Source organism: Nicotiana tabacum, chromosome 16 (assembly GCF_000715075.1).
Source record: "Nicotiana tabacum cultivar K326 chromosome 16, ASM71507v2, whole genome shotgun sequence".
In the NCBI taxonomy this organism is placed as follows: Eukaryota; Viridiplantae; Streptophyta; class Magnoliopsida; order Solanales; family Solanaceae; genus Nicotiana; species Nicotiana tabacum.
In genome coordinates, this window is record NC_134095.1 from 92,718,921 (window position 1) to 92,744,815 (window position 25,895).

The 25,895-nt window shown below is 38.0% G+C and overlaps 1 protein-coding gene across 1 annotated transcript; it reads left to right on the top strand.

The window, feature by feature from the left end:
• Positions 1-20,062: 20,062 nt before the first annotated feature.
• LOC107782906 (uncharacterized) lies at positions 20,063-25,622 on the top strand. The gene is made up of 4 exons (XM_016603857.2): positions 20,063-21,924; positions 22,975-23,406; positions 23,766-24,069; positions 24,933-25,622. Exons 1-4 carry the CDS (start codon positions 21,442-21,444, stop codon positions 25,073-25,075), a joined length of 1,362 nt encoding a protein of 453 aa, XP_016459343.1. The 5' UTR covers positions 20,063-21,441; the 3' UTR covers positions 25,076-25,622.
• The last annotated feature ends 273 nt before the right edge of the window (positions 25,623-25,895 follow it).

Genomic DNA, 25,895 nt, shown 5'->3' on the forward strand with positions numbered 1-25,895 from the left:
TCATTCTCCACCATTAGAATTACATACGATGTCCGCACCATGGCCTTTTGTTGCATGGGGCATGGATGTTATTGGGCCAATTGATCCAGCAGCATCAAATGGGCACAAGTTTATTCTGGTAGCTATAGACTATTTTACCAAATGGGTGGAAGCTAATACGTTCAAGTCTGTGACTAAGAAAGCTGTAGTCGACTTCGTGCATTCAAACATCATCTGTCGGTTTGGGATTCCGAAGGTAATCATCACGGATAATGGGGCTAATCTTAATAGTCATTTGATGAAGGAGACATGTGAGCAGTTTAAGATTACCCATAGGCATTCTACTCCATACCGTCCCAAGGCAAATGGTGCGGTTGAAGCAACCAATAAGAATATAAAGAAAATACTCCGGAAGATGGTTGAAGGATCTAGACAGTGGCATGAGAAATTACCTTTTGCATTGTTAGGATATCGCACCACCGTTCGTACCTCGGTGGGGGAGACTCCTTACTCATTGGTATATGGCACCGAGGCAGTAATACCCGCAGAAGTGGAAATCCCATCTCTGCGAATCATTGCAGAGGCTGAGATCGATGATGATGAATGGGTGAAAAGTTGCCTTGAGCAGTTGAGTTTGATTGACGAGAAGAGATTGGCATCAGTGTGTCATGGCCAACTGTACCAACGAAAAATGGCAAGAGCATACAACAAGAAAGTGCGTCCAAGGAAATTCGAAGTCGGACAGTTAGTACTGAGGCGGATTTTGCCTCATTGGGCTGAAGCAAAAGGAAAATTTGCCCCAAACTGGCAGGGACCATTTGTAGTAACCAGAGTGTTGTCCAACGGAGCATTGTATTTGACAGATGTGGAAGGAAAATGTATAGAAATGGCCATCAATTCCGATGCGGTCAAGAGATATTATGTATGATTTCTTTATTTCTGAATGTATCTGTTTGTATTTGGCATATCTTAAAGATTGAAATGATGAAGGCATTTTGTCCTGCTATCCAAACACTCTTATCCCTTGTTATCCCCTTTGAGCCTTGCTTATTTTTCATACCCCTCTTTCGGAATCAACGGTACTATCAGGGAACACAGGTGCCGAACATAAAAGAAAGAAGAGAAAAACAAAGGAAAAGAAAAAGAAAGAAAAGCAAAAGAAAAGAAAGAAGAGAAAAACAAAGGAAAAGGAAAAGAAAGAAAAGGAAAAGAAAAGAAAGAGAAAGAAAAGAAAAGAAAGAAAAACACAACAACAAAAGTTAATTATGATACAGTGAACTACGTTTGACTTGATCCCGAAAGGGTACGTAGGCAGCCTTACTCCGAGGTTCAGTCATACCAAAATAGAAATCCAAAAATCCTCAAGCAAGAAACTGGGGCAGAATTTGTGATTGTTGTGAAAAATTGGATTCCGAAAGTTGTAATTTAAGCCCGTTTGAATTGTTTGAGCCTTTTATACCTTTCTTTCTAACCCAATCCAAAAGCCTACATTATGGTCCAAAGAAAGACCTTCTGATCAATTTTTAGGAAATGCCAAATCAAGCAGGTAACGGTAATTCGTGGCAGTGGCAACACTCTGGTTCAAGCAAGAAGAACAAAAGATAAAAATGAGAGAGTCTTATGGGTGAAAACCCTCACGTGCACCGTAAGGCGACGAGAGCTGAGAGAAAATAAATGAGAGAGTCTTATTGGTGAAAACCCTCGCGGGCACCTTGAGGCGAAAGTGAGTTGAAAGATGGTTAAATGGCAAAAGGTCTGTGGGTGGAAAAATGTTTCGAGGTAGGAAAGCAAGGGTAAGGTCTGGTTAATTCAAGCAATTGATGGAAGTTCTGGGCAACAAAGTATGGCAATTGAAAGTTGGTTATTTGGACAGATTGGGCCGATCAATCCAAAATGCATGTCATAACAATTGGTACCAGCTGTCTCGCTCAGATAAGTTTCTTTTCCTTCTCTTTTTAAAACAGCCATCTGGTTTTGGATTCTTCTTATCCATAACTCAAAAATCATCGCATTTCATTTTCTTTTGAGGGTTTTATCTAGCTGAGATGTTTCAGTACTAGTCTTGGTCAATGCAAGCAGAAAGGACTTCAAAGCTCACTACCGCTTCCAGAATTGTAAAGCACAACGTGGTCAAAGCATGTCAAAAACAACTTGATGTCAAGTGGAATACAGGGAATTAACGGAAGTTTCATCGGTGAAATGATTGGGGAATGCCGTGGGAAAGGCAAAAGCTCAAACAAAAAGGTCAGAAAGTGAATAACAGCATAAGTGTAAAACATTTAGGTCGCCAGATGTTGGGGAATTTAAAGGTTGGCCAGAAAGTCAAGCGGTTCAGGGTCAGTGCGTGGAAGGCAGTCAATACAAAGCAAGGCAGGGGAAGGATTTTCCAGCAAGAATGCCATCAACTAACCACAGTTTTAAACTGACAAAATTTTTTTGGATTGAAACAGGGGCAGAAAGTTAGCCGTTGAGGAGGAATTCTCCAGGAAGGAAAAACAAGCAGTAATCAGGTTTGATCGCAAATCAGGAGCCCGCCTGGATAACAGAGGAATACATTCAATTTCAAATTCAGAAATCAGGAGTCCGCCTGGAGAATAGGGACATACAATTTAATTTTAGCAATCAGGAGTCCGCCTGGAGAATAGAGACATACAATTTAATTTTAGCAATCAGGAGTCCGCCTGGAGAATAGAGACATACAATTTAATTTTAGCAATCAGGAGTCCACCTGGAGAATAGAGACAACGATTTAATTTTAGCAATCAGGAGCCCGCCTGAAGAACAGAGGTCACACAATTCAGATTTTGGTTTTCAGTCAATTTCTTGGTGTGTTCAAAGTCAGGAGCCCGCCTGGAGAATGAAAGTGTTAAATATTTTAAGCAGTCGAAGTCAGGAGCCCGCCTGGATAATAGAGGAGTAGTTTCAATTTTAAGTTCAGCAGTTAGGAGCCCGCCTGGAGAATGGAGGTGTTAAATATTTTAAGCAGTCAAAGTCAGGAGCCCGCCTGGATAATAGAGGAGTAGTTTCAATTTTAAAGTTCAGCAGTCAGGAGCCCACCTGGAGAACGGAGGTGTTAAAAATTTTAAGCAGTCGAAGTCAGGAGCCCGCCTGGATAATAGAGGAGTAATTTCAATTTTAAGTTCAGCAGTCAGGAGCCCGCCTGGATAACAGAGGAATACATTCGAGTTCGAGTTTATTCAAGTTCAGCAGTTTGGAGAGAGGGAATAACATCTCAATTCACCAAGGGAATAGCAACAAGGAATTTTATCGAGAAAGTACAAGACAATGAGGCAGCAAGGAAACACAAGACAACAAGACAACAAGGAAGTACAAGAGCAAGTTTGAAGAATTTAGATACGATTTTTGTAATTCATAGAGCATAGTTAGTTTAGCTTCTTTTATCTTTGACGTGGTGTAATAAGGGAGGTCAGCAAGTAGTAACAACAACAAGCGCAGTGAAATCACAGTTCCTGGTAGTCCCGGCTACCAGACATTCCCGAACTACACTGACCTGATTCCTGTTTAGCCCAGGATATGTAGGCAACCTCTGAAGTAGGATGCGGTCAAACTTTTCAACAATGCTTCACAACGGAATTTTTGAACGGGCAAAAATCGCTCGTAGTTGCTCACTTATCTTTGCCCGAAAACCTTTCGTGTTTCCGAGCAAAGAGGGGCAGCTGTGAGCACGTGATTTTTGCTCTATATATGATTATTCCCAAAATCCCAAACAAAATAATTTTTCTTTATTTTTACAATTTTTGTGCATTTCGGTGTCATTTTCTGATAATTGTTGCATTTTATTTGCGCATGTTTAATTTTTATAAAATACAAAAATATGCATTTTTGCATTTAGGTTTTAGTTTTATATTCTAGTATCAATTAAGGGTTAATTTGTTTAGAACAAATCATGAAAAATCACAATATTAGTTCACTGTTGCATTTTAATTGTGAATTTGTCATGAACTAGTTTTTAAACAATTTTAGGAATTAATTAGTCTTTGTTTTGAAATAATTAGGATTTCATGTTAGTTTTACATCTTTATAAAATTAGGAAAAATTATAAAAAAATTTAAAAATGAGAAAAGAAAATAAGAGTAGAATAGGTGGTCTTAAAAAGGACCCAAAATTTGGGCCAAAATCAATCCCAACCCCAACCCAAACCTACATCATCTGCCCACCCGCCCAATCACACAGAAACTAAGCCCAAGTACCAGCAACCCGGTCCGCTCCCTCTTCTAATCGAAACGATGTCGTTTCGTGGTCTTCGAATCAGGACCGCTGGATCTCATCAATCCAACGGTCCGGAACTAACGAGGTTTCTGATTTAAAATGGTCGGAGAGCCCACCCCAGTCCCTCGTCTTCCTCACCACACCTATCCTCTCAAACCCTAATCCGCGCCGCCCCTAAATCCCTCGCCGGCGGTGAACGCCACTTACACCGTTCAAACCCAGATTAACACCATAGATCCCCCATGAATCCCTCTTTCCACTTCCGTTATTAGTTTTCCTCGAATGTTGCCGGAGCTCGTCGAATCTTCGATTGAAGTTTCCGGTCAGATCGCAGGTTTATCCAAACCAGCCCAAAATCACACCACACAATCCCCGGTCTTCCCTCAACCCAAATCCATGATTATTTTCCTTCAAATCTCTGTGAAGCGGACCGAATTTCAGATCTAAGAATTTCTGGCCAAAACCCTAAACCAAAATCTTTATGATTTCGAACCGTAGTATCCTTAACCATGTGTTCTCTTGTAAGAACACATGGTTAGGGATGTTGCGTGTCAAAAATCAGAAAGGATTCGGACGTCAGTGACTGGCCGGAGTTTCTCGTGCTTCAGTGAGTTTTCCTGTTTCTTTTTACTCGCATGGTTGAAGTTATAGTTACAGTCTTGATTTCAATAAGTGTTCTGTTAATTTTATGATTTATTTTTTGTGTATTAGTATAGTTCTGTCAATTTCTTTTAGTTTTGAATTTGATGTTTGAATGGTCGATTGTGAGCTTATTGGTTAAGAATTAGTTTAATTTCATTTAATGTTGATCAGTAGCTTAAGCTTTGCTTTGATTGATCCTGATTTTTGGTTTTTCCTAGTTTGATTGAGTTGGTATGATTGAACAATTGGGATTGGGTAGTTTGATTAGTTAATTTCTGAGTTCTAATTAATCAGTCGTAGTTAGTTTTGGATTAATTTAGGGGATTGGTTATAGCTGTTGAGAATGTGGGTAGAATTAGTAACTTTGAGAAGCTTTCAGGGGTAGTTTGGGCATGGAAAATGATAATTCTGATAGGAATAGTAATTGCAAAGTAATGAAAGGGCAGTATAGGTATTGCATGGGTAGAAGAATATCCTAGGGCCTTCTAGAATAGGATTTTAGTGCACATTTCAGCACAATAGAGGTGCTTACTTGAGTAACAAGTTAGAAATAAGAGGACTAAACTGCAAATAGGGGAGGGACTAAAAAGAAAATCCAAAATCTGATTAACACTCTTGTATCACCTATAAAAGGGCATCAAGTGCCTTGAGGAAGGGGACTTGAACTTTCAGCCAAAAAAAAATCCCCACCAAAATCTCTCCTCCTTGCATTCAATTTCAGCTAGCATTTCAATTCCAGTACTCAAAAAAATAAAACACCAAAAAATGAAGAAATCAAAAACAGTTTTACTATTTCATTACTAGTGTTAGTGATTCTCAGTCCTTCCTTGGGCATTCTTCATTCCAGCTCAAGGTTTTATTTTTAAAAAGTGTTCAAAAGTGATTAACAACTGATTTAGGTGAATTTGGGGCCTATTAGTTTGGACTTCAGTGGAGATTTGGGTCCAGCAGGATTTGAGAGCATCTAGGCTCAGCTGTGAAGGCTAAGAGTGTATTCCGAGTGTGTGTTGGACTGATCTGTTGAGTTTGCTTATATTTCTGATTTTTCAAAAGCAGTTCCTGGCCTGTTCTGTGATGGTATATTGTTGAATTTGTTGCTGTTGCTGTTCAAAGTAGCTGACTTCTCTCCTTCTCATATTTTCCCCTATCCAGGTACACAATTGTACCCCTGATGACTGTGAGCTCAAGTGGGCAGAAATGAATTATGAGAAGAATGAATTTACTTGCAGAATTGAGTTCTGATTTAGCTAATTCCCAGATCTACGTATTCAATGTTTAATTCATGGATATTGTTTAAGTTTTGCTTGCTTTTGTGCTAAATGGACTATATAAACTGTTATATTTCGGAGTCATGTGATTACTATGAAGTGAACACTAGTGTTAGTTGATTACATGATAGGTGGATAGTAATGTTAGCATGAATTAATTCAGAAATAGTTAGTCTGCTTTATGTTATTGAGATCGTGTTTACAGCTTGGTTTTCACCTTGATGATGTCTAAGAACTCACCGGAATATCAGTGGATAAATTAGCATGTGTATAAAACTAGAATTCAATTGACTAGTATCCTTCTAATTCGAGTAGATATGTATTGTTTCCCCTTTGTTAATTATTGAACACTTAAACTAATTTAGAGGTAATTTCAGGGGGCGTTTGGTTAAGCTGAAATCAATGCCTCGCTGGGCTCAGCGATAAGTCACTTCAGGCTGTCACACGGATGACCTTCATGAGTTTGGGCTTCTTAAGGGATTCGATCCCAGGTGCTGTTATCTGTCACCTGGGCTTCCCTTTCTCCTGCCTGACCAAATTTTGGGCCGTTTCTGAAGCCCATTAGTGGTCCAGCTCATTGTTGAGGTTGGACTACTGAATTTTATTCAGCTTACACGTAATTAAGTTTTCTCTCTCTTTTTAGGGATATTTGATCACTAGAAAATTGTGGTCACTCTCAAATGGGCCTTTTAATAAGTGTTAAGACGAATCTCGCCAAACGAAATCTCAATTGCATGGCTCTCACTTAATTAATTTTATTCCTTTAGAAATCGAGGCGTGCCATTTAGTTGAAATTCCATGGCCCTCGCAAAGTGCAAACTTGTAGTTGCTTTAGACGCGCTCTTAATAAAATTACTTTCCTAAACTCGGGTGCGCATTGATGCGACCCAAGTCCAAATCTCGATGAAGTCAAAATGTGTTGACAATCACGGGCGCATTAATTGCGACGGGGTTCGAAACGCGCTTTCACGACATCGTAATTCTTTAAAATAAATAATAATAAAAAGCGATTTACGAATAAAAGGCACATAAGCTAGCCGGAATTAAAATCAGATAAAATCAAATACAACAGTTAAGCGACGGTGCTAGAACCACAGAACCTGGGAATGCCTAACACCTTCTCCCGGGTTAACAGAATTCCTTACTCGGATTTCTGGTTCGCGGACTGCTAACAGAGTCATAAATTTCCTCGGTTCGGGATTCAACCGGTGACTTGGGACACCATTAATATCCCAAGTGGCGACTCTAAATCATTAATAATTAAATCCCGTTCCGATTATCCTTTAAATGGAAAAACTCCTTCATGCCCTTTGCGGGGTGTAGGTGTAAAAAAGGAGGTGTGACATGGATAATTATATACTGGGGGTGGAATTGAATCCAGGACGTTCGATCAAACGAAATCAACGGCTTGGATCATTTGACTAAATGGAACGACATTGTTTAGATGAATTAGAAACTGGATCGGTCTCTGATGCAAATGGGTCGGGGTCGGATATGGGCGAGGGGCAAAAGCTTAGCCGTTGGATGAAATCAAATCAACGGCTCAGATGAATGGGTGGTAAAACGACGTCGTTTGGATTGTAAAGGGGGCGGACCGGGTTGGGACGGGTCTGGGCTATTTTTTTGGCTAGGTTTTGGGCTGGACTGGGGTAAAACGACTTGGGCCTGGAATTTTTAATTAAATGTGGCCCCAAATGGATTTCTTGTTCTCTTTTTTTTTTCATTTTCTGATTTTCTTTTATAATATTTTTTAAACCAAAATAAAAATATAAACATAAATTAATCCCTGATTAAATTATCCTATTAAATTAACTAGACTTTAAATTATAATTACCACAATTAAATTAAGTATCAATTAAAGGAAAAATTACTAAAATTCAAGACTAAAATTAAAGCAAAATAAACTATTTTTTTGTAATTTTCTCCATTTTATAAAACACATAATTACTAATTAATTCCAAAAATATAAAAATCAAATCCTAAATGCAAATGCTACATTTTGTATTTTTAATGCATTAATAAAATTAAATGTGGACACAAACATATGCAACCAATCAGGAGAATGTACAATAATTCCTAAAATAACACATAATTAAAGAAAAGACCTAATTTTGGGAGTTCTTTTGGAGTAATTCGTGCGAGTCAAAAATCACGTGCTCACATTACTTACCTCGAACAAGAAAAATCCAATACCAAGCAAGCCAAACGATACTCCACAAATGCCATCCCGCGCGTACTGTCACGACCCCAAATACCTCGGTCGTGATGGCGCCTATCATAGTACTAGGCAAGCGAATCCAACACTTACCACATCGAATTCTTTTTATAAATTCATTTTTCTAAAACAGATTTTTGAGTTTCAAATCTCTCATATGTAATATATAAATTAACAGAAATATGCGAAAATCAATATAAAAATACACTAACACAGCCCGAATATGGTATCACTAGTCATGAGCCTCTAAGTACAACCAAAATACTGTCTGAATAATACAAAATAGTCTGAAATATCAAAATGCTAAGATAGGAAGGAGGAAGGCAGGGTTGCGAACGCCGTGTAGCTACCTTGCGATCTCCAGATATGACTCTGAGAGGGCTGGAAGCTCTCACTCTTATGCTCGGGCACCTGGAACTGCACACAAGGTACAGGAAGTAACGTGAGTACGCCAACTCAGTAAGTAACTAAAGCAAATAAGTCTGAGTGCAGTGACGAGCCTTTAAAATCATAAAAGAAATCTCAACAGAAATATCAAGTCAAAATCTGCAGTTCAATGGCCAGTTATCTCATAAAAACTCTAGTTTCAGTTAGAAATCTTTTGAAATTATTTATTCAACATTTTTCAATAGAGGCTCAGTATAAAATAAGAGTGAAAACAGAGAAAATGTCATAAATAAGGCCCTCGGGCAAGGTATCACTAATAAGTATAGCATCTCGGGCAAGCCTTTCAGTCACTCGTCAATAAGTACTTACACTCAGCACTCTGGCTCAAAAGATATCTCATAATAGTAATAATAATAATAATAATAATAATAATAATAATAATAATAATAATAACAACTTGGGTTACAGCCCGATCCATAATATATAGTCGACTATGCTCACTGGGGGTGTACAGCTCCGGAGGGACTCTTACAACCCAAGCGTCATATTGTTACGGTGTGCAGCCCGATCCAATATATATATCTCGCTGCGGCGTGCAGCCCGATCCATATTTTATATATAATATCTCTGCGGCGTGTAAACCTTTCCATAACATATATATATATATATATATATATATATATATATATATATATATATAATCCTCACCGTTAGGTCCTCAACCTCTCTCAGTCATTAATCTCACGTCCACTCGGGCATATCAGTGAAAATCAGGGAAACTCAACCCAAACAATTTTCATATATTAGATATAGGTAATGAAATCGGATTAAATAGTAACAGGTAAAACATGACTAAGGATATGTTTCCAAATCAAAACAGTGTGAGGAAAGTATAAAAATACCCCTAAGGGTCTAAACAGTTCGGCACACAGCCCCAAACATGGCATTCAACCCAAGTTAACAAATTCATTTCTAAAACACAGGAATGTCATATATAGTACATCAAATTATGCAACTATACAGTCGCCACGGGACGGACTAAGTCATAATCTCTACGGGTGCACGCTCGTCACCTCATTAGTCAAAACAGTACGAAATTCTGGGGTTTCATACCCTAAGGTCTAGATTTACAATGGTTACTTACCTCAAACCGGATGAAATACTACTCCACGACGCCCTTTCCTCTCAACTCGACCCCAACTCGCATCGAATCTATCCAAAATCAGAATCATAATGTCAATATATGCTAAGGGAATGAAGCCCATGCGAAAATAACCAAATTATATCAAAAATCTCTAAATTGGCTAAACCTGACCCCAGGGCCCACGTCTCGGATTCCGATAAAAATTATAAAACTGGAATCCTTACACTCTCACGAGTTCATACATACCAAATACATCAAAATCCGACCACATACGATCCCTCAAATCCTCAAATCAAAGTCTCCATTTCAAACCCTAAATCCCCAATCTTAACCACTATCTTCCATAAATTCCATGTCTAATCAGTAAAATATCACCATAGAATGAGTTTTAGTTCCAAGAATCTTACCTCCACGAAGTTCCCTTAAATTCCCTCTTCAAAATCTTCCCAAAAGCTTAAATCCCGGATAAAAATTGTGAAAAACAACTCAAATTTTGTGAAGGGGATCTTATATACTTCTTGACCCAGGGATTCCGCACCTGCGGCCCTTACCGCTTCTGTGGTCTCACCAACCGCATCTGTGGTTTCAACTTAAAGTTCTGGGACCGTACCTGCATCTCATCTATCACACCTGCGGTCTCGCAGGTGCGTTCAACCTTCCGCATCTGCGACTTCTGGTCTTCTAGCTCTTGGCTACATCTGCGGCTGCTCCAACGCTTCTGCGACCTCGCACCTGCGGTCCCCAATCCGCAGGTGCGGTTATGACAGGAATTTAGCAGCTTCAGCTGCAAATTCTAACTTTCAACTTCCCGATAACCATCCGAAATCACCCCGAGGCCCCCGGGACCTTAACCAAAAGTACGAACAAGTCATATACCACTATTCAAACTTATACCAATCTTCGAAACACTTAAAACAATGTCGAATCATCAAAACACCCTCGGATTCAAGCCTAAGGATTCCAAAACTTCCAAATTTCGCTTTCGATCAAAAAGTCTATCAAACCTTGTCCGAATGACCTGAAATTTTGCACACACGTCACAAATGACACAACGGACCTACCATAACTTTCGGAATTCCATTCCGACCTTGATATCAAAATTTCCACTACCAATCGAAAAATGCCAAAATTCCAATTTCGCCAATTCAAGCCTAAATCTACCACAAACCTCCAAAATACATTCCAATCACGCTCCTAAGTCCCAAATCACCTTTCAAAGCTATCCAAATCATAAAAAATCAAATTCTGAAATCATTTTCACGCAAGTCAACTTCTGGTTGACTTTTCCAACTAAATGGTCAACTTAAGATAATAAGTGTCTCATTCCTTTACAAAACCACTCCGAACCTGAACCAACCTACCCGATACCATATAATACAACTGAACAAGATATAAGAAGTAGAAATGGGAGAAACAAAGCGGTAACTCATGAAACAACCGGTCGAGTTTTATATTGAAGAAGATATGTTGGCTTCAATATTTTGAAATATTGCAGATTTTTAAAATACGAAATCAGTGACAGTTTCGTAATTGAAAAATCTGGCAACCTAATTCTTAGTAAAATGACCATAAACTCCTCATACGATATCTAAATTCGACGATTCTTTTTGTTATGGCTCCGTAATTACGATACAGATCTAATTTTTCAATAAAAATAGAAATTGGAGCTCATTTGCTTAATGTAGTACCATTTATGCTTGAAGAAACAATGTCAAAACATAAAACAACGAGCGCAATACAACCCAAACATATCCGAAACTCACCTGAGCCCCTTGGTACCCCGTCCGGACATACAACGAGTCCCATAGCATAACATGGACCTACTCGAAGCCTCAAATCATGCATAACAACATCGAAACGAATGAAGTAAATGCTCAAAACGACCGATCGGGTCGTTACAGAAGATATGCAAGAATGCGTAGTGGATTGGTCTTTAGGAAAACCTCTCTTGATTATCCTCCTAACTATGTTTAATCATTAATTCAACTAGCCTCTTCCAATTACTAAGAAGAATTAATGAACTCAACCAATAATATAATGCTAAAATATCACAAGTTATGCCTCTCTCGATTACATGAACAAGTGAACATAAATGCACCGATTAAATCATCCAAAACCGCTTCAATTCATAAAATTAGAGTTATAATCCACAAAAAAATATCAATACACCAAATCCAACAAACCCTAAAGGGAAATACTCCGTAGACATGGAGTAATTTGTCACAATATAAGTAAAAGATAGGAAAACATAAATTCAATCTAAACTCGGGTCTTGAATGAGGAAGGAATGATGAAATCCTTGTGCTTTTGCTCCTCCAACTCTTCCTTAGCCTCCTTAGGTCGATTATGTGTCAAAAGTCAAGAAAATAATGTTTTCATGTATTTATACCATGTAGGGTCGGGCCTAGACGAAATCACCTTATCCTAGCCGAAATAGGACATTGGCTTTGTAAAATTTGTACAGGCGCGCCGCATGGGGCGATGTACCATGCGAGCATTAGTGGGGAAATGCAGAGAGCTCAACATTTGTCTGGCAACAAAAATTTGGGGAGCCGTGGCGCCCCATGCGCCGCGGTTGTGGACTTTTCTCAGAGTACGGCTTTTTGCTTGACTTTTTGATATCTAGATGAGGTTCTCGACCCTCGTACGCGATCCCATTTTGAACTTTTAGGCTTTTACTCAGACTTCAAAGCTCCAAATAACTTGAGTTATCTTCGTAATATCTACATCACTCAGAATCAATCCTACAAGGCATAAAACATACAATAAGTACAAAACACTAGTGATTAAATCTCAAACATAATAAAAATGTAGTGAATTTGTGTGCAATGAGCGACTAAAACACGATATTAGAGCCTACCATCAAAGGCAACTAGGCCTGAAGACAACGATCTCGTTTGTTCCCGAAGGGAATGATGTTCGTGAAGGCGGAATATATGCCTGCCACCCGGTAGCATTTAATAGAGAATATTCTATAGCATTAAGTACATAGTCCGTTACAGAGAATATGACATTCACTGCCTACTGTTACATATTCTTGTATGACCCTCATAATTGTCATTTAAGAAGAGCATGATCCTAGGACCTTGTTCCCTAGGTTCAATTATAAATAGAGAGCTCAACAACTATTGTAAAGGACACAAATTTCCTGACAAGCTGATACTACACTTTGTTCAAAGCTCAATAATATTTTACCTTCTTGCTTATTAATATTGTTACTACTGCTTCCGAAAGCTCTGGTCCAGGAATCAAGATTTCTGCTGTCTTATCTCAATTTAAATGTTAATTCTTACATTCTTGTTTAATTTATTTGTCATTTTGGGATCAAATCGATTCACTTGTCTATAAACCACGTATAAATTCAACTTTTACTATTTTACGGGTAAACAGTTTGGTGTCCACCGTGGGGCTTAAACAATTGTGTAATTGAGTTGATCCTTGCATCTATTACTAACCCGTTTGATTCTTTGTTCTTAGCAAAAAAACATAAAAAATGCAGATAACGATGTCAACATCGCACGCAATGTTGAGGCCCATGGAAATTAGACTCAGCATGAAGATTCAATCAGTGATACCCATAACGAGTGGGGTTAGGCCCCGCCAGTTCACGACGGGCAATATCCGCGACATGTTCGAAAGGCAACTCTTGATGATGCTGAAGACGAGCACGTCGCTGAAATGGTAAGTATCCCGATGGAGCAACAAAAGGCCAATTATGGGGCACCTCTCATAACAGGATCATATCATTATGGAATTGAGGTAGGCATTATCGGGTGCTTTCAACAATGCAAATTGACGAGTTCCAGTTCCTCCCGGTGCTCCCACAAATCAAACAACGCAGAGGGTCGACAACAACACCCCGAGGGGCGAAGTTGGATTTGACAGGGCCGGGGGGAACGATATTGGATTCGATAACAACAATGAGAATGATCATTTTAAATGAACTCATGCAGTTCATAAAGGAAATAAACGCCCGAATGGATCAGATTCTGGGTGCACCACCAGTATTGAAAGGATCGGACTCAAAGAAGTACAACTAATTGCCGTTCAAACCAAGCACGACACCAGAGTTGATCCTAAAATGGTTCAAAATGATGGACGTGCAGAAGTATGATAGGACTTCAGATCCTCAAGAGCACATCACTACCTATACAATAATGGTGAAGGGAAACGATTTAGTTCCACACGAGATTGAGTCAGTCTTAATGAAGAAGTTCCGGGAGACCCTCATGAAGAAGGCCCTGACATGGTATTCGCTCTTGCTCGAGCACTCAATAGATTCCTTCGAGATGCTCACGGATTCTATCATCAAGGCCTATGCCAGGGCCAGAAAGGTACAAGCCTGAAAGGCAGCATATTCAGGATTGCACAAGGAGATTCTGAATTGCTACGGGATTTTGTGACCAGATTCCAGAAAGAAAGGATGTTGCTCTCGGCCGTACCAGACGAGTGGGTAACTGAAGCATTTACTAAAAGGTTGAATCCGAGAAGTTTTGATGCTTCCCTAAAATTGAAAGAAAGATTGTTCGAGTTCTAGGCGACAACATAGGCAGATGTTCACAATCGATACGAGTCAAAGATAAGAATTGTGGATGATCAACTCAGTTAACCGGCATTAACCAAGGATCGGGACTAGGAAAAGAATAAGGAGAAATCAAAGCATGATTTGACATAGATCGACGGTTTTCAAGGGGTCGGTTTTTGCCTTATGAACGGGTTGAATGACGCGGCAGAGGTTTCCAGTTGGCTGATAGATTCGCTACCGATAGGAGAGTTGATCACGACCGAAATAATAAGCCGAGTTTTCAAAGCCTCGAGCAAACAAAGTTGTATAGAAGTCAGGCTCCATTCAAACCTTTGAAAAACGAATGCCCTATAACTACATTTGATTCTATGCTAAGGCATTAGAAATATTACAATAATAGAAATTTGAAAATTTGCTAGAAAAGCATAGGTACGATATATATATATATATATATATATATATATATATATATATATATATATATATATATATATATATATATATATATATATATATATATATATATATATATATATATATATATATATATATATATATATATATATATATATATATATATATATATATATATATATATATATATATATATATCTCGCCACTAGCTCCTAATGTATCAAGTGTCCAAGGCATCTATGTATGGTTTTCACTGGGGCCAGACTCAAAACCATCAGAGTCTTAGGATCCCTCGGAACCCTCAGAGCCTTCGACACCTTCGGGCTCATAAAGTTTCTTTACCTCAGCCTCAGACTTTTTGGCTTCCTCGATCTTAACCAACAAGTCAAAACCTCGGGCGTGGATCTCTTTGAGGGTCTCTCTTCGGGATAACCTTTTATATATTCGGCCTTTGCCTTCAGGTGGACCTCAGCTGCCTCCACATCGGACTTGCATTGGGCCACTATTTCTTCGGCATCGATGGAGGTTGTATCTAACTTGGATTTTACTGCCTGGTATTCTCTACCGAGGGCGCCCGTTCTATCACAACCGAGCTCAGCTGTGCTCGAAGATCGTCATTCAGATAAGACCACTTATCAACTTTCTTCTTCGCCACCCGGAGTTGGATCTCAACTGATGCTAGCTTCGCCTTGGCGGTTTCCTTCTCCGAAGCCAGCAGATCCATTTTGCTTTTCCACCCGTCATCCATGGATTGGACTTCGTTCATCTCAACCCGGAGTTGGTCGATCAGGTCGATCTTCTATTGGAGCTGCGAGGTTGTGTTGTTAGCTACCATGACTAGCTTCTTGTTTTTAAATTCAATGACCTTTACCTTTTCAACCAGGTAGGTATGTTCCCGCTTCAGGGTCGAAGTTTCCTTTTACGCCCTATCTAGCTCGGCCTGAAGATCCTTGATGGTCCCGTATTGTTGCTCACTAAGGAGCCTGTACAGGTCCTTCTTTCAAACCTGCTCCTTGAACTCGAACTTGAGCTGGTTGATCTCGAAGTGGTACCGGAGTAAGCTCTCGTAGTGAAACACCGAGGCCTACAAAGCAACTAAAATAGTAAGAGATATTAAAACCTAAGTGGAATTCACAAGGGAGTATTGATGCCCTACCCGATTCAGCGCCTGCTGTGCCTCGTTGAATAGACTCGACGTGCCCACATCGTTCATCTTCTCCTTGTTCTCTTTGTTCACCAGACATCAAAGGTAGCTGGCTATGCCCACTGGAGTATATAAAACCGGAGCATCCTTTAGGACCTTAAGAATGACTATTCTCTTGCGGTTGGGGTCCATACTCGGAGTAGGCACCAATTTTGGGCTCGAGCTTGGCCCGCTAGCTTCCAAAGTCACGTCCTTCTCCGGTATCTCCAGGTTGCCTAGCCCGGAAAAATCTTCCAAAGTGGACATTTCCACGCTATCGAAGAAGGAGTAGAGAGGGTCGTCCGCACCGTGAGCTCCTTCACTTGACTTATTTTTCCCTACTTTGGCCTCTTCAAGCATGGACTCGGTGTAGGAGGGCGCCTCCATGATGTCTATCACATAGATCGCTTCCTTTGGAATAGAGGCGGCTTCTCGAGAGTTCTCAGCCCTCGTCATTGCAGCCTCTCGAATCAGAGGGAGATCGGCCTCATGGCTCTCTTCCTCGTCCGTCGCCTACTCCTTGGAAGGGGTCGATCCGTGAGTGACAAAGTCATCGTCTTCTTCAGACTCATCCTTGAGCCGGTGAAGTGAGTCAGAATCCGGCACCCGAGAGTTGGTGCTCTTCTTGGGCTTATGAGCCCGGGAAGCTGCCCTCTTTTTTGGCTTCACCTCGGGACCTAGGGAGCCCAGAGACTTTCTTTTCCTCTTCTTCTCCTCCTCCACTGCGGTAGCCCTGCACTGTCTTGTAACGGAGGGATTAACGGATAGGGATGCATCCTCGTCCCCTTCCAATGGCCTATGTTTGATGGTCTTAGGCAAACCTGCGAATGAAAGAGAAAAGGTCAGTGTTACGTAAGTTCGGGGGTAATAGTAACTATTCTAAGAAGGGGGAAGTTCACGGTTGACCACTAATAACACATGTATTTACTTTTAAGCCACCGTTTAAAATGTCTTTAGTATTTAGCCACTGGTTTAATAAACTTTAACTTCCCGGACGAAAATACCCATCTGCTCATGTCCTTAACTTTTGTACTTAACTTCAGGATTTCAGGACTACATGTCCTTAACTTTTGAACTTGGAACTCTAACTTCAGGACTTCAGGACTACATGTCCTTAACTTTTGAACTTGTAACCCTAAGTTCAGGACTATATTTCCTTAACTTTTGAACTTGGAACTCTAAGTTCAGGACTTCAAGGCTACATGTCCTTAACTTTTGAACTTGGAACTCAAACTTCAAGACCAAGCGTCCTTAACTTTTGAACTTGTAGGTCAAAGTTAAGGACCTATTGTCCTTAACTTTTGAACTTGTAATTGTAAGTTAAGGACTGCTTGGCCTTAACTTTTGAACGTGTAACTTTAAGTTAAGGACTGTCTGTCCTTAACTTTTGAACTTGGAAATTAAAGTTAAGGACCTATTGTCCTAACTTTTGAACTTGTAATTGTAAGTTAAGGATTGCCTGTCCTTAACTTTAGAACTTGTAACTGTAAGTTAAGGACTGCTTGTCCTTAACTTTTGAACTTGTGTCCTTAACTATTGAACTTAACTTTAGGACTTCAAGACTACATTTCCTTAACTTTTGAACTTGAAACTCTAAGTTTAGGACTATGTCCTTAACTTTTGAATTTAACTTTAGGACTTCACGACTACATGTCCTTAACTTTGGTGACTCTTCCTTTTCAGTTAGCAATTGTAATCATTTTTCTTTTCCATTACTTATCCTTAAAATAAACTAAAAATGAGAAAGATTCAAGATATTTCTACCATAATATTTTCGCCCCTGTAAATTGCTCCTATCAATGGAGTAATGTTTTGATTTTAAATTGATTTTAATTTTTCAAGTCTTTTATACTCTATATAAAGCTTGACGGAAATATAAGCCATTCACACAAATATAAAGGGAGGAGATTTCAGTATTTAACTTGTGGAAACTATCAAGAGAGGAAGAGTTGGATAGAAAACAAAATTATAAGGAAAAAAAGACTCTAGTTTGCTCTTGGCAGAGACGATGGAGAGCAAAAGGTGAGAGAGAAAGAGGGAAACCAAATTGGGTAGAATGACAAATTGGTGTATTTTCGTTTGGGGAGGAAAGGGTAACACAGTCTTTTCATATTAATTTTAATAGACTAGTGGCTACTATTGCTAAGCATTAAAAATGCTGGATAAAAAGTAAATATCAGCTTAAACAGTGGCTACCCCACGCCATTTCTACTCTAAGAAGAGCCTTACCATGAGAACGGGCCTCCCATTGGCCCTTCGAAAGCTTGCGCCACGAGCTTTTGTAGTATTACATCTACTTGCAGATGCCTTCGATACACTCCTTGAGCCGGAGGACCGCATTAGGAACCCGAGCAACAGCTGCACAACCACAAATATGATGGTGAGAAAGGAAACAAAGGAGACTTTAATCATTGATATTATTTTATGAAAATACATGTAATTTAATGTTTGTGTTAACTTGAAAAATAATTTTACTTATATGATAAATTTAGAGAAAAAAATAGAATTGAATTATTTTGCTAATTAGTTTATTCAAATATTTTTTTTATAATTAGTTAATTCAAATACTTAATAATTTGTTCTCAGCATTAAAGAAGATAATTAATTTTTTGAAGATTTAATTTCTTAGTATTAGGTGAAATCTAAATGTAGATATTTAATAATAATTAGATTTTTATCCACAACAAATTGTGTTTCTAAATGGTAAAATTTTGAACTTTTGGACTTTGTGTTTGTCGAAGCTTTAGTGTTACTGAACTTCCAATTATTTTCTCCCTCCTTCTTTCTCTCTATATATTATTAAATATTTTTATAATTATTTCTTCTAATTATATTTTTAAATTTATATTAATATTAATATTAATATTTATATATAAGCAAAATAGTGATCAAAGAAGAAAACGAATAGCAGTTCAATCCAACATGACTACTCATAGCATTTGAAAGAGGATGTGTTGAATCGGGATAAAGAAAAAAGTAAATGTTTCCTCTTTCTTTAATGTATTTTATTCTTTTCTTAATTGAATATTGTTATTCAAACTAAAATTTAGCACAATGAACAATCTCTTTTGAGCTAAAAAACGTGCAATTAAAGACAATTCATATGGCATAAAAAATTGGTGTATTTAGTCATAATTTAAGCTTAATATTTATACAAGGTAAAATTTTATGATTATTATGTTCTAAATACAAGAATTTCTACTTAGTTCAAACAAGAAAAAGATTCAGTGAGTAAAATTTTAATTTATTTCATCTTCTAAATATTAGAAGAATAAAACAAATGATAATTTTGTCTAATGTGAAATCAATTTTTAAAGAATAGAGAAGACAAGCAATATTTTACTAAAATTTTTTAACTATGAAATTCACGCAAATTCACATTATTGTAGCAGGATGCCTCATGAGTTTCTCAAAAATACTTTTTTTTTACCTAATAAGCCTTAAAAGATTAGGAAATTTAGTAACATAAAAAGAATTAAAATCATATTACATAATTCAAATAACCAAAAAGAATGAATAAGATAAAATCATTATTGAATCAAAACTCCTACATATTAGTAATATAATTAATATAGGTGTCACGTAAGGAACGATTTGGTAGGAAACTTTTCTAGTATAAATTGTTCATGGTATGAAATTTAATACTCCTCCTAAACATAAAAGGATAAATTCAATACTTCTAACTATAATTGGAGTAGAAGGTGAAGATTAGTACTCCTACGATATGACCCAAAAAATACTCCTACGAAACTTTCCTAGTTTGAATTAGATTATAAAATTAACGAGAAAAAAAAATTATTAAGAGATTTTGTGTTTTTAATATAATATAAATATAGACATAAATAATACTAGTTAGCCATCAAAATTGAAACAAAATAAAGAAGTATGAATAAATAGAAGCCCCTTAAACTTCTTCCTTTTATTTATTTATTTAGACACTCAAACTAACCTCATGACCCATTAGGCACTCCATCTTTACACAAATTGTGCCTATGAGACACAAGAAGCTGACATGACATAGAAGGTGAATCTCACCTCTTTTGAACGCGTCAACCAGTTTAAAAAAGACTGAAATGGTTTTCTTCTTCACCAATGAAGCCACCACCAGTACTCATACCTCACTGTACTTTCCCTCATTGTTTACAGGAAAACTCCATTTCTTCATCCATAAATCCAGCATAGTCACACTCCTGATCTTGCTTTTCACAACCAAATTCCCCCATCTCAATTCCTGTTAAGAAGCACGACTAGTCCCATTGATTTTTCTCTTCTTGCTCTCATTTTATTTATCAATACGGAAAATTTCTCTCAAAACTTACAAACCACCATGAGTATGATCATGAGTCCCCACTCTTCAATACCATAACTTCACCAAAACAAACACAACAGAAGCCCAGCACGCAAAGTTGCACAGAGAATGCCAAGCATACACCTAGCAATAAAGAAAGAAAAATGCCCATCTAGAAAGAAAAATCTTCAGCTCATCATACTTTTAAATTTTTGTTTTACTTTCACAATTGTTGACAAATTCTTGTTGTTCTCTTTGGGGCTGGTGATGTGGGGTTTGTTGGTTTATTCCCAAAAAAATAACTCTCAAAAGTGTTTATCTTAATTAGTTGTTTGTTATTCCATGACACGGTATTGTTAATTGAGTTAGAAGATAATAACTTTGGCCAGAATCTATAGAACTTGATCATAATTTGGTGAATAACACACGACGATCTCGTCGGAGATAATCTTCAATCTGGTCTAATAGAGGAAAGTCTTAAAAAGGGGAAAGAAACTTGTGTGGGAAAGATGACGATAGAGAAAAAAATTATAAGCTAACAGAATAAGCTAAAAACTAATTTGAGAATAGAGTTGGAAAAAAATACAGAATTGCTCTCTCCTTTTTAATGCTCACCAGTTAAAAAGGACATTGCTTCAAAGTTTTTTCTGGAAAAGAGCTGCATGTCATTTTTTCATTGGTTTTTTGCCATATCACTGAAGGTTGAACGACACGCATATTCTTTCATGTACTACTTCAGCTTCTTGTGTTTGATAGGCACATTTTGTGTAAAGATGGAATGCCTAATAGGTTATGAAGTTAGTTTAAGGATCTAGATGAAAAAAGGGGACAAATTTAAGGGGCTGTTTATGTATTCAACCAATAAAGAAATATTTCAAATTGATGTTTCCAAAGTGAGCTCATACCTTTTCCCGTACAAAACAAGACTTTTCTTTTACTGGACTCTACCCAAAAAAAAAAACAAGATTCAAGAATTGAATAAAAAAGAAAACCCACAAAGCCTACTCCGTCTTACGTAGTTCTTGTTCACCTTAAAAACTTGTCCAGCACATCATTTTCAACAATTTTCAGATTAAATAAATGGGTGCAATGATCTGTGTTGTGAGTTTGACTTCAATCTAGTTGAACCTATCTTGATTAATCCCAATTCAGGTTTTTCTGTGTCAATGGACGAGACCCTCATAGTCCATGTGGAAGAATCCAAACCCGTAGAACAGGAGCGAACTGAATCCCAAAACAATGAAATTCAAGAAAATGGAAATGGAAGTAGCCATGATCATGATCATGATCATGATCATGATGAAACTAATTTAGATAAAACCCTTATGAGGTTAGACTTACTTCTCACATTGTTGGGATTCAATCAGTCTTCAGTTGTAAGGTTTGTGCTGTCATGGATTTTCTTCTTGTTATTTGGGGTCGTGCTTCCTGTTGTGATGTTGGAGCTCTCTAATTGTCCTGGATGTGAAAAGGGTCAAATCAAATGCTTTGAGCTGGATATTTTGGCTTCTCAGGCTCTTCTTGCCGCTGCATCCTTGATTTGCCTTTCACATAACCTTCGCAAGTATGGAATCCGGAAATTCCTCTTTGTTGATCGCTACAGTGGCCATATGGAGCGTTTTAGTGACCAATATCTTAACAAAATCTCTGTGAGTGCCTTCTTATCTATGTAATCATTGTATGCTAATCTTGCTACATCCTTCCTCATTTAATCGAAGCAAATTTTAATTTTTATGGACCCCTTCCACCAGATTAATTTACTCATCTTAATTCATAAAAAAACAAAGGGCTTTAGAAAGTGATCTAACACCTTCTTCCATTAGTTTGGGAGGTAGGTAATGTATGGGACAAATGTTAGTTCGCGAGGTAGGTTATGTAAGCGATAAATGTATGTAGGTTGCTCAATCTGAGTTGTCACGACATATTTCCTTATTACATTAGACGTCACTTTCCACGTGCTTGTTTTTGTTGATTATGTGGATCTATTTTTGATATATTGCCCGGGAGCACTATTATATGAATTAAGCTTGGAAACTTGTCATCTTTAAAGATTGTTGGTATTGCTTTGTGATGACTTCCACTCCGGGACATCAGTAGAATTATAAAGGAATTTGGATGTGAATATTAGAAAATGAAAAGCAAAAGTGAGGGAAGATGTTTGAAAGATGTGGTTGAGATCTGTTACTGCTTAAAGGAGTGCATCATACCAGCTGATATTGATGGATTAGTAACCACATCCTCCGTGTGCATGAGATCATTGTCATAAAATATGGACGAACAAACCTTTCTGATCTTCAAACAAACATTAAACTTAGGTGTTTTGATGAAATGTAAGTACTCTTAGCTTTCCCACTAGCAGTTTCATCTATGCTTCCTTTTCTTTATGGCTTATGCAAGTCGGTGGACTACCTGATATAAGATTCTGAAAAGAAAGTAGCATATTTACTTATCAAAAGAAAAAGAGAGAAAGTAGTATATTTACTCTACCTAATAAAGAGATCAGGTAATGAAGGCAAATTAGATTACTTGTCAAAAAAAAAAATAAGGCAAATTAGGTTAGCTCTCACTAGCCTGGTCATCATCCTAAGCCTAAGTATTGAATGGATCAGGTTTTCAATTTGGACTTCTCCACTTTCATTAATAACTTATTCCCACGTCCTATTTAGGACTTACAACATTTACCAAATTTTGTTTTGCAGGATTCTGTTCGCTTGCTAGTATTGTGGGTGTTCCCATGTTTCCTTTTGAAGACTGCACGTGAAATAATTCGCATTTTGTACGTGCATCATGAGTCATGGTGGCAATCGGCTGCTATTTCATTAGCTTTTATTTCATCATGGACTTATATTACTGCAATTTTCCTGTCAGCTTGTGTTTTATTCCACCTGGTCTGCAAATTGCAAATTATACACTTTGATGACTATGTGAAGCTTTTGGAAAGGGAGCCTGAATGTGTTGTTTTGATACAAGAACACGTTCGTCTACGTTATCATCTCTCCAAAATTAGTCATAGATTTCGAATCTATCTTCTGCTGGAGTTCTTAATTGTCATTGTGAGCCATTTTGTGACTCTCTTCCAGACAACTGGTTATACCGGGCTGATCACTTACATAAATGGTGGTGATTTTGCAGTAAGTTTTTTCCTTCCTTTTCATAGACAAATGTTATCTGGTTGTTGTTTCTGAGTGACCCAGATGCAATTATTTCCCATGTATCGTGGTTATACCGTTGGTTAATTTAGTCAATTCCCAATATTTACATACTTTGTTTGAGAATTTTTAAGAGCAACTCCTTCATGAATTATTTTTTTGAATGTGAGTAAATCAACTTTTCATTTGCACATCCAATGTACTTCTTTATGTGCATTTCCCTGTACTTCACTAGTTGTCATGATTCACTTTTTGTTAGAACTGAGGGATTTGTCTAAAAAGCTCTACTTTCAGAATTCAAGGTTAATTTTTCATCGCTCTTCTCCTCCTCCGGTTTTCAGGTCTCCTCAGTTGTTCAGGTGGTAGGGGTGATCCTTTGCTTGAATGCTGCTGCAAAAATATCCCACAGAGCCCAAGGTATTGGATCAGTGGCAAGTAGATGGCATGCTTTGGCTACATGCACTTCAGGTGAAGCGTCCCAAATGAGAAACTCAACTAGCATGAGTAACCTGGAGGTTAACCGGTCTAGCTCATTCTATATGAACTTCTCAGAGAGCGATTTGGAGTCTCTAGATTTTGTAACTGAACCGACAAATACGCAATTGGCTTCTTACATGTCCTCGTACCAAAAGAGACAAGCCCTAGGTATGTAAGACTATGTTGACACCTCAGTTAGAAAAAGAGCCAGGATTCGCTTTTGTTTGTACACCATAGATCACATATATTCATGCAAGGTACACCTCACACAATCTTCTGAAAATAAATATTTACTCTGTTTGATGGTTCCTTCTGAATTGGAATTATGGGCTTCACTAAACAAACAAGAAATTCTATGAATCGTGCAGTTGAACACATATTGTGTTTTTGCTCGTTATCATGCCAAAACAATTGAATGCACTTATCATCTTCCTATGCTGTCCTTGTTACACGGCTGCAATGACTTTACCTAGTGAAGCTAAAACAACGATTTCCTAGTCCTGTTAACAAAAACTGTGTGCAATTATTTGAAGTTCTGGTAAACTTTAATGATCTGTTCCCAGGTTGATCTAAGTAACGTTATGTTTCTCCAAACTAAAATGACTTTCTTATTATTTGAATTGATATGCTTTAGTTACCTCACTGTAAACGGCTGTCTCCGGCAGGTCAGTCTTCAGACACAATTTGCTCAAATGTCACCCATTACCCAAATCTCTACTTGTCGATGCGCTTACGAAAAAGATAGAAATGACGGTTCCCCTGCCTAAGTCATAGCAACATATTGCACTTCTATCTGATGAATCTCTTTTCTTCCTTATCTGAGTGCTATCATTTTTTTTTAATTTTGTTTCTTCCCATGGAAATGGAATGAAGCGAGCCCAAATGGAGTGAAATGGGTATTGAAGAGCCCAACAAATTACTAGTTTGTGACTGAGAAGTAGTTGCTGGTGTAGTTTTATGTTGTTTCTTTTGGTTCTATGGCATTTAATGTCATGCATGTAAACTCAGTTTATGTATTATTGGTTATGCAGTGATGTATTTGCAGAACAATCCTGGGGGAATTACCATATTTGGATGGACAGTTGATAGAGGTCTCATCAACACAATCTTCTTCATTGAATTGACAGTGGTAACGTTCATCCTCGGAAAGACCATTGTTTTCACGGGTCACTAGCTTCTCAATATTTTGCAAAGATGATGATTATATCGGTTGTCCTGATTGCTGCTGACACCTCTATCTGAGTTCATGGTACTGGAATAGACAATATCACCTCAATCTATCGGCAAACAGGAGGGTCTCAACTGAATCAATGTTGCTTTTGATTATTCATCAAGTATATTCCAAAGCTAAAAGCTTATCCAATCCTTCTTTCCGTTCCAAACATATACATACTCACCCGTTCTAGGTGCTGATGCTGGCAATTTCTAAATTGTTTTGTTTCATCCTTCTTGCTCCATTGAAGTTACCCCTGTTGCTTTTGAAAAAAGGTGAGGTTGAGGAGTGTTGTAGCAAGAATAGAAAGGAAATGAATGAAGGATGGTTTCTGCATGAAGGATGTAACTTGCCTCAAGATATGAGTATCAACGGTCCTCATGTTCCTATTGTATATGTCTAGTAATTTGGTTTTGTCATCTTTACATTTCATGTATTTGTCAATCTTGGCGACTTTTTTCTGCTTTTGAGCAAGGAGCCATTAATGCAAAACAGACAGTTAAAAGTAGTTCGACACAAACTTGTGATTTCAGGCGATAAATTTGACCCAATACCTCATAATGTCCACAATTGATTAGAGGTGTCAAACGGGCCGGGTTGACCCGGTGTCGCGACCCGGATTCCCGCCCTCGGGAGTCGTGATGGCGCCTACTAGTACGAGCTAGGCAAGCCAATTAATTGCACAATTTACCCTTTTACCCATTTTATATTCATTAACAATTTCGAAATAATAACATTTAAACAATGGAATTTAACACGAGCGGAAGAAAGAAACATTAAG

Excerpts from the sequence above, each read along its gene's own strand:
- LOC107782906 (XM_016603857.2), top strand. The coding sequence starts at position 21,442 with ATGGACGAGACCCTCATAGTCCATGTGGAAGAATCCAAACCCGTAGAA. Across the intron at positions 21,925-22,974 it reads AATATCTTAACAAAATCTCT|GATTCTGTTCGCTTGCTAGT; the intron begins GTGAGTGCCTTC and ends TTTGTTTTGCAG. Across the intron at positions 24,070-24,932 it reads CCAAAAGAGACAAGCCCTAG|TGATGTATTTGCAGAACAAT; the intron begins GTATGTAAGACT and ends TTGGTTATGCAG.